Genomic DNA, 9,491 nt, shown 5'->3' with positions numbered 1-9,491 from the left:
TCCCTGAAACCCCTCCCTTTTGGATTTAAGGAAAAATAATTTTCTTTCAGATATTTTCCACCAAACCAGGATTTGGGCACTTGCAGGGATGGAGCAACCACAGATTCCCACATCACTGCATTAAAACTTTTGGGTTTTTTTCACTGATTTCAATATTAGCAATGAACCAATTTTATGCTACCACTACAAAACCTTATCCCTGAAACCCTTCCCCTTTGGAGGGATTATTTCCCACCTAAAAAAAATATCCATTTCTACCAGGAGGGGCTCCAGGAATGGACGTAGTACAGGCAGGGCAGGTATGGCCAGGTGCCCCACAGCGACATTCCCGGGAATTCTGGCGCCTCCTGAGGCGAGTCCAAGCGGCTCATCCCGGCCACCAGCTGTTTCCTCTTGGTCTTGTACCTCCTGTTCTGGAACCAGATCTTCACCTGGGTCTCGGTGAGCTGCAGGTGCCGGGCCAGGTGAGCTCTCTCCGGGGCTGACAGGTATTTCTGGTGGCTGAATTTGCGCTCCAGTTCGATCACCTGGCTGTGGGAAAAGGCGGCTCGGGAGCGTTTTCCCTGCCTGGGAGGTTGGGGGGTGGTGGGGTGCACGGTGGGGGCACAGTCAGGCAGGAATGTCTCCACTGAGGTGTCTGGGAAAAGAAGAATTGGGAATTAATTGCGTGGGGGAAATCGTCATCTGGAGAAAAATTCCCGTTCGGAAAAAAATCTCACTAGGAAAAAAAAAAATCTGCTTGGAAATCGCCAAAATTGCTCGGTTGGTTTTCCTCTTTACAGAGAGGAAAAAATTGTGGTTTTTTGGGAATGGTGTGAGAGTCGTATAGGGGAGTTTTGTCTTCCTAAATCACAGGTTTTAATATCCTCCTGAATTCCATAGGAACAGAGATCCAAGGGGGGAATGGGAATGGGAATGGGAATGGGGATGGGAATGGGAATGGGAATAGGAATAGAAATAGGAACAGGAATAGGAACAGGAACAGGAACAGGAATAGGAACAGGAACAGGAACAGGAACAGGAATAGGAACAGGAACAAGAATAGGAATAGGAATAGGAATAGGAATAGGAATAGGAATAGGAATAGGAATAGGAATAGAAATAGGAACAGGAATAGGAATAGGAACAGGAACAGGAACAGGAACAGGAATAGGAACAGGAACAGGAACTGGAATCCCGCCCTTAATCAGCTCTAGGAAGTGCAACACAAGAGTTAAAACACCCCAAATTTAAGGGAAACCGATATTTTCCACCTAAAAATTCCCTCTCCCAAAATCTTGTGTCCCAAAATCCTGTGTCCCTCTGGGTTTTTGGGGTGTTGCTTCCCCCACTCTGGGCAGCCCCTTGCCCAAGGTGCCTTTTTTAGGATCAGCATTAAAGGGAATTTTTCCCTGAAGCTTTTGTATAAATGCATCAAATGTGTTTTTTAAGGGAAGTTTTAGGCAGATTCTGAGCTTGGATTCCTCTGGGGCGTTGGGGAATGGTTTTCACTCAGTCTCTGAATTCCTTTTTCCTGCTCCAGCTCAGATGCTGCAGGAGTTTAATCTGAACTGGGTATGGATCCTGCCCCTGGACTGACCCGAGCTCAGACATTCCTGATCCATTCCTGATCCAATCCTGATCCAGCCCTGATCCAATCCTGATCCATTCCTGATCCATTCCCTGATCCATTCCCTGATCCATTCTCAATCCATTCCCAATCCATTCCAAATCCATTCCCAATCCAATCCTGATCCATTCCTGATCCATTCCTGATCCATTCCTGATCCAATCCTGATCCAATCCTGATCCATTCCTGATCCATTCCTGATCCATTCCTGATCCATTCCCTGATCCATTCCCTGCTCCATTCTCAATCCATTCCCAATCCATTCCAAATCCATTCCCAATCCAATCCTGATCCATTCCTGATCCATTCCTGATCCATTCCTGATCCATTCCCTGATCCATTCCCTGCTCCATTCTCAATCCATTCCCAATCCATTCCAAATCCATTCCCAATCCAATCCTGATCCATTCCTGATCCATTCCTGATCCATTCCCTGATCCATTCCCGATCCAATCCTGATCCATTCCTGATCCATTTCCTGATCCAGTCCTGATCCAATCCTGATCCAATCCTGATCTATTCCTGATCCATTCCCTGATCCATTTCCGATCTATTCCTGATCCATTCTCAATCCATTCCCAATCCATTCCAAATCCATTCCCAATCCAATCCTGATCCATTTCTGATCTATTCCCAATCCATTTCCTGATCCAATCCTGGTCCAATCCTGATCCATTCCTGATCAATTCCTGATCCATTCCCAATCCAAGCACAATCATTTCTGATCAATTCCCAGTCCATTTCTGATCCATTCCTGATCCATCCCCACCTAAGCACAGCCATTCCTGATCCATTCCAAATTAATTTCCAATCCATTTCTGATCCATTCCGTGTCCCAAGCACAAGCATTCCTGATCAATTCCCATTCCTGATCCATTCCCAATCCAAGCACAATCATTCCTGATCAATTCCCAATCCATTTCTGATCCATCCCCACCTAGGCACAGCCATTCCTGATCCATGCCCTGATCCATTCATGATCTATTCCTGATCCATGCCCTGATCCATTCCTGATCAATTCCTGATCTATTCCTGATCCATTCCTGTTCCATTCCTGTTCCATGCCCTGACCCAAGCACAGCCACTCCCGATCCAAGCACAATCATTCCTGATCAATTCCTGATCCATTCCTGATCCATTTCCTGACCCAAGCCATTCTTGATTGATTTCTGATTGATTCCTGGTCCGTTCCCGGTCCGTTCCCAGTCCGTTCCTGATCCATTCCCGATCAATTCCCGACCTATGCCCTGATCCCTTCCCGATCCATTCCCGATCAATTCCCGACCTATGCCCTGATCCCTTCCCGATCCATTCCTGATCAATTCCCGACCTATGCCCTGATCCCTTCCCGATCCATTCCCGATCAATTCCCGACCTATGCCCTGATCCCTACCCGATCCATTCCCGATCAATTCCCGACCTATGCCCTGATCCCTTCCCGATCCCTTCCCGATCAATTCCCGACCTATGCCCTGATCCCTTCCCGATCCCTTCCCGATCAATTCTCTCTCCATCCCGACCCCGGCACTTCCATTCCCGCTCCCCTCCCACCCCCCCGCTCCCGTTACCTGTGTCCGGTCCTTGGGGTGTCCCCGAGGCTGGGGGGGAACGGGGACCCCCGGGGGCGACCCCCGCTGCCGGGCTGCTCCCCCCGCTGCCCGCTGCGCTCTCCTCCTTCCCCGCGCCCCCTCCGCGCTCGGGCCCGTCCCGCAGGATGTCCTGGATGAGGAAGGAGGTTCGGGGCCGGGAGGAACCGGCCCGGATTTCGGGGGAGCCGAGCCCCGCTCCCGCTCCCGGCCGCGCCCCGCCGCTCATCCCCGGCTCCTGCCGCATCCCCGCCCGGCCCTGCCCGCATTTATCCGCCCGGAGCCAAACCAAACCTCCCGGGGCTGATTGGAGAGCCTGGCACGGTCTACGCCCTTCGCCCGCTGCTGCGGGATCCCCTCCCTGCGGGATCTGCGGGATCTGCACAGCCGCCGCTCACGCCTTCTCTGACCACAAATTCCCCCCGGCCATGGGGATTTTACATCTTTTTAATGTGAATTTTGGGGTCAAAATGCGTCCTGACTGGGTTTTTTGTGTTATATTTTGATTTGTTTGTTTGTTTTTTTGAGAGCATCCTTGAAGGATGCTCTGCATCCTTCACCCCAAACTCGGCTCTGCTTCCCCTCTCTCACGGGAATGATTTCCAGCCCTGAGCTCTTTGGGAAAACGCTGCTTTCAGGGGGAAAAAGTGGAGAAATAAAAGGGTTGGGTGATTTTTAAAACGTATTTTGAGGGTTTTCCCTCAAACGCCTCCACTTTGATGCGCTCTGAACGTGGGAATGTCAAAGATGTTTTTGTCCACTTTGCAAAGCTGCTCCAACGACAGTTTGGCGACGATTTAAAAACCAGGAGAGCAGCTCCAGAGACAAATCCCGGCATGAAAAAACTGAAATTTTAAGCCTGGATCTCAAACTAATTCCTCGATTCATTTAAAAAGCCCTAACACCTTTTACAACAAAATCTTGGGCACCCAAAGGAGCAAAACTTTCCCAAATCCAAAAAAAAAAAAAAAAAAAAAAAGCCACGAGTGGCGCTGCCTGCTGCGCCAGATCCTTTCCTGAGGATCTTTTTTTATTTGTGGCTGTTCTCCCAGATTTCCTGTTTGGAAAACGGCCTCGGAACCCCCAGATTTGGGGATTAAAAATTCACCTTGTCCCATCCCAAGGCAAATCCATCTCCCGGGGAAGATCCCGTGGGATGGGGAGGAGCAGAACCCCTGGGAATTACGAGCATTTCAATAAATCTATAAATCTCAAAATATGAATTTATCAGTGATCTCCTCCACCTCTCTTGTCTCCAAACTCCTTTTCCTGCTGGAATATCAGCGCTGATCCCTTCTTTTATTCCCAAACCCTTCGTCTAAACCCAACCCCTTCAGCCGCAAAGCCCGGGCGTGTTTTTTTGGTTTTTTTCTTCCCCACCCTTAAAAAGGGAAACAAAAGATTTCTCTCAAATCCCCTGCGGACTTTGTTGATTTTACAGGAGGTGTTTGGTTACAACCGCGAGCCGGTTGTGCAAACCTGCCCCAAACTCGGCTTTTCCAGCCTCTTTTTTTCCTCCTTCAGCTTCTGGTTTGGGATTTATCCCCCTGAACTCTCGGGAAAGCTCAGGAGCTCCAGTGGCTCTGCCTTGTTTTAGGCGGAGAAAGGGAATTTGGGAAAGGTTATGAAGGAATTTGGAATATTCTGAGCTGGAAGGGATTCACAGAGTCCAAATCCCGGCTCTGCCCTGGACAATCCCGACAATCGCAGCTCAAAGTCCCCGAAGGCTCCTCACCATTCCCAGGGTTTTTTTCTTCCTTGATTTCTGCCTTTATTTGGGGGATTTTCCTGGGATTTGCCTCAGTTTGTTGCTGAACCTCCAAAGAAAACTCTCGGTGTTCTTTGGGATTTCAGGAGAGTCCGGGATTCACCGGGATCCCGGGGATTTCCCAGCAACAGCAGCAATTCCCAGCGCAGGGAAAGGGAAATTTTTCCCTGGGGAAGGGGGGAAAACTCAAAATACAAACTGAAAAATGACAAGAGAGCAAAACCACAATTCCACCGATTTGTTTTTATTTGCAAATAATAATAATATTAGTAACAATAATATTAATAATAAAGGCAGAAATCAACACCTGTGCTGGGAGTTATTAAGAAAAAACAACTCAGAAATAAATCTAGAAATTATAGGGACTCAAAGCATTAAATATTTCCCATGTTAAAAAGCACAGGATCCTGTTTTCCAGATATCCCGAGGAAGGAAAAGCAATGTCCTGGTGGCATCCTGGGGGGAGCAGGAAGGGCCAGACTCCAAATTACTTCAATAATAAATAATTTATAATTCCTGGGTGTCTCAGCGGTGTGTCTCTCTCTTTCCAGGGATGTGCTGGGATCATTCCTCTGGCAGAAATCCTCCTCATTTGGCTCCTGCCCCCAGCAGGTCTCTCCCCTCACCTCCGGATTCCAACCGGGATTTGGCGCTGCTCCCCGCCGGGGGCGACACTTGGGGACACCCCACCCCCAAAACACCGCTACCACAGTAGAAAAAACCTCTCGGAATCCCACAGGGAGCTGAAAAAATCGCGGAACTCCCCAGGCAAGGTTTTCCATCGCGCACCAACACCGGCACCGCCACCCTGCGCGGGGACAGCGCGGTTTGCGCCGCGCCGCGCTCCTGCCGCTGCCTCTTGCTCTTGTAGCGCCGATTTTGGAACCAGATCTTCACCTGAGTGGGGCTGAGCTGCAGCTGCAGCGCCAGCTGCTCCCGCTCCGGCCCCGACAGGTATTTCTGCCGCTGGAAGCGCCGCTCCAGCTCCAGCAGCTGAAGCTGCGAGAACAGAACGCGCGGTTTGCGCCGCTGCCGCCGCTTCTCCTGCGGCTCGAAACTCCCGGCCAGCAGCGATTTTCCTGCGGGAAACAAAGAGAAATCAGAGGAGAATCCTGCTCGGCTTCCAGCCAGAGGGTGTTTGTAAAGGAGGGGTCAAGTTGGGAATGGCACCCCTTGGGGATAGGATGGGGTAGGGATGACAGTTGGTAAAGTTGAGGCTGATATTTGATGAATTTAATATGAAATTTCCCGTGATATGTATTGAGAATTCAATATTTTTTTTCCTCCTTTTTATTTATCCATTTATTTATTTATTTATTAAAGAATTAGGTTATTGCACCTATTCTGGATAAAATAAAACCGCTTTATTTATTTTTTTTTGCCCCTCCTAATGACGCCTCTGATGTCAAATAAAACCTCCTTTCCCCCTCCTCTCCTAGTGACTCCTCTCATGTTTTCTTTTTTAAAAAGAATTAGGCTGTTACACCAATTCTTCATAAAATAAAACCTCTTTTTTTGCACCTCCTAATGACACCTCTGACGTTTTGGTTTTTTTTAAGAATTAGGCTGTTACACCAATTCTTGATAAAATAAAATCCCCTTTCCCCCTCCCCTCCTAATGACGCCTCTGATGTTTTCTCTTTTTTTTTTTTAAGAATTAGGTTGTTACACCAATTCTGGATAAAATAAAACCTCATTTTTTCCTTCTCCCAGTGACACCTCTGATGTTTTGGGGTTGTCACCGTTGTCTGGGGACACATCTTCGAGTATTCCCGACCCCAAATCCCCTTTCCCCACCATCCTGTTCCTCAGGGATGGAATCCAGACCTCCGGCAGGATCTGCCTCCAGCTCCGGGAAAGGAGAATCCCATATTTCTCTGAATTTCGGCAAAACAAGCAAACAAAACCCCACAAATCCGAAGGAGCTGAGAGTGGTGGAGAAAAATTGTTAGTTCTGAGACGCGTTGATGGTTCGGGGGATTTCTGATTTTCTGGGATTTCTGATTTGCTGGGATTTTTGATTTGCTGGGATTTTTGATTTTCTGGGTTTTTTATTTGCTGGGATTTTTGATTTTCTGGGATTTTTGATTTTCTGGGATTTTTGATTTGCTGGGATTTTTGATTTTTTCTGGGGTTTTTCTGGCAGAGGAGAAGCCGGGATCAGGTCCAGCTCCTTCTGGGATGCGCTTGGATACCCGGGCAGGTGGAACAGGGAATTCAGGAATTCCAGAGGATGGAGAAGGCTCCGGATGAAGATGTGAAGGGCACAGAATCCTCCCCTCTCCCCCGCGCATCCCAGTCTGCCCAGTGCTCCCTCTCTGCTCCCACTGGTTTTCCCATTTCCCCGCTCTGCGGCCGGGAAACAGGAGCAGATGAAACATTTTTGGGATTTTAGCTGCGAGAAGCAGAACAACTCCAATCCCCCCTCGGGGATCCTGCTGTCCCCAGCAGGGCCAGCGCGACACGGGGGTGACATCGATAGCGGTGGCTTTTGGGGGTGACTTTGGGCAGGAGAAACCCCTCAATATCCCAAATTCACCCCCCAGACCATCCCGTTTCCCGGAGTCGGAGCCGCGGGGGATGCGCGGGGGATGCGCGGCGGCACCGGGATGCCCGAAAAATGCTCCAAACAACCGGGAAAAAAAAAATAAATAAAAGACCAAACCAGAAAGGGAAAAAAAAAAAAAAGAACGGGGGAAGGGGAAGAGGAGGAACCAGGATCCGCGCCGGGGGAACGAAAGCGGCTCCGCGGGGTCCCCCCGGCGCTCCCCCCGCACTTACGCGGCCGCGGCTCGTCCTGCCCGCCGGGGCTGCGGGGGGCTCGGGGCGCGGGGGCGGCTCCGCGGGGTCCCCCGGGCACCTCGGGGCGCTGCAGCTTGAGGATGTCCCGCACCGAGAAGGGCGTGGGCAGCATTTCGGGGTGCGCTCGGAGCCTCCCGTCACCGCCGGGATGCGAAACACCCGCGGCTCGGGGGGTCCCCGGGGGGAGCAGGGGAGGGAGGATGAGGATGGACAGTCCCTTCCCTGCGTGTTTCCAAAACAAGGAGAGCAGGGAGATGGGGGCAGGGGGTGCCGGGCTGGGGGCTGAGCCGCAATAAAACAAATCGAGTCCATTTTAGCTCCATTAAGGTCACATTAGCGAGCGGCTCCTCCTGATAAGCGCTGATAAGGAGCGCAGACCACCAAGCTCCTGCCGGCGGGGAGGGGACGCTGCGACACGGGCGTGGGGACAGCTCCGAGCCCCACTTCCCTCCCAGTTCCCTCCCAGTTCCCTCCCAGTTCCCTCCCAGTTTGTCCCAGTGCTTCCTCTGAGCTGGCAGGGCATAGAAAGGGGTTAGGGCACCCCCATGGATTTGGGAAGAGGGGTGGGGTCCTGGGGAGCCCCCCGAGCCTTATCAGAGCCCAGGCAGAGGCGACTTCAATTAAAATTCCTGTCCGGGCTCAGAGCTGGTGTTGGCTGATAGCCCTGACAGAGCCCAGCTCGCCCGGTGGCCCCCGCCCCACCGGGAGACCCAAACCCGCCCGGGAGGGGACGGGGAGAGGCAGAATAAATAAATAAACTGCCCCAAACAGACGAGGAAATGAGGGGCTGCAACAGGAGGGGAAAATAAATGCAGGGAGAAAAGTGCTGGGAGCCCCCGCAAGGATCGCTGATAATTCCTGGGAATCCTTCCCACCCCCCGCGCCCCCCGGGTTTGGTTCTCACATCGCAGCTCATCGGGTTTTTATTTCAAGGATTTCCTCAGCCTTGCTGTGATTCCATGATTTCTGTGTAAAATGGGAATTCTCACTGGAATCATCCAGCTCAGCTCCCCACGGGGAATTTCAGGCTCAGAATCCCCCCGGCAATTCCAGAATCTCTTTGGTGGGGGGACCCCAGACTCTCCTTACACTCTCTCCTGAGATACCTTTCTTTTTTATTTCCATTTTCCCCCCTTTTAATTTTTTTTTTGCCTCTTTTTGCCGTTTCTCCCCCTTTTTTTTTTCTATCTTGTGCCTTTTTTTCTGTGTTTTTATTTTGCCTTTTCACCCTTTTTGCAATTCTTTTTCTCCTTTGAGCCTCATTTTGCCTTTTTTTGCCATTTTAGCCTTTTAACTTTTTTTTTAATTTATTTTTTTTGCCTTGTTATGCCTATTTTTGCCCTTTCTGTGCCATTTTTCTCCCTTCTTGTATTCTCTCTCTCTTTTTTTGCCTCTTTTTACCTTTTTTTTTCGCTTTTTGCCATTTTTTCCCCTTTATTGCTATTTCCCCCCATTTTTTCCATTTCCCCCCATTTTTTCGCCATTTCTCACCACTTTTTTTGCCATTTTTTTTTTGTCATTACACTCCCAAAATCCCAAGTCCCACAACTCCTCCACCCATCCCCGCCTGAATCCTCCTTCCCTTGCTCCCCTCCCTCAATTCCCCCGCTCCAAACGCCCCCCACAATTCCAGGGCTGGAATTTCCCCTTTTTCCCGGCGGGATTCACGGCTGTGTTTGGTAATTTTACACCTCGGCTCGCCTCTGCCTGGCGCCAAGGTGAAACT

The 9,491-nt window shown here is 50.3% G+C and overlaps 1 protein-coding gene across 1 annotated transcript; it reads right to left on the bottom strand.

Annotated features, from left to right (window-relative positions):
• Positions 1-254: 254 nt before the first annotated feature.
• LOC306816738 (homeobox protein Nkx-3.1-like) lies at positions 255-3,442 on the bottom strand (the record flags this gene model as incomplete). The annotated part of the gene is made up of 2 exons (XM_079333175.1): positions 255-637; positions 3,178-3,442. 2 exons carry the CDS (start codon positions 3,440-3,442, stop codon positions 255-257), a joined length of 648 nt encoding a protein of 215 aa, XP_079189301.1.
• Positions 3,443-9,491: the final 6,049 nt, after the last annotated feature.

This window comes from Erithacus rubecula, assembly GCF_903797595.1.
Source record: "Erithacus rubecula genome assembly, contig: scaffold_860_arrow_ctg1, whole genome shotgun sequence".
Classification (NCBI taxonomy): Eukaryota; Metazoa; Chordata; class Aves; order Passeriformes; family Muscicapidae; genus Erithacus; species Erithacus rubecula.
The sequence above is the reverse complement of the archived record's forward strand: the minus strand, read 5'-3'. Positions and strand labels throughout refer to the sequence as shown.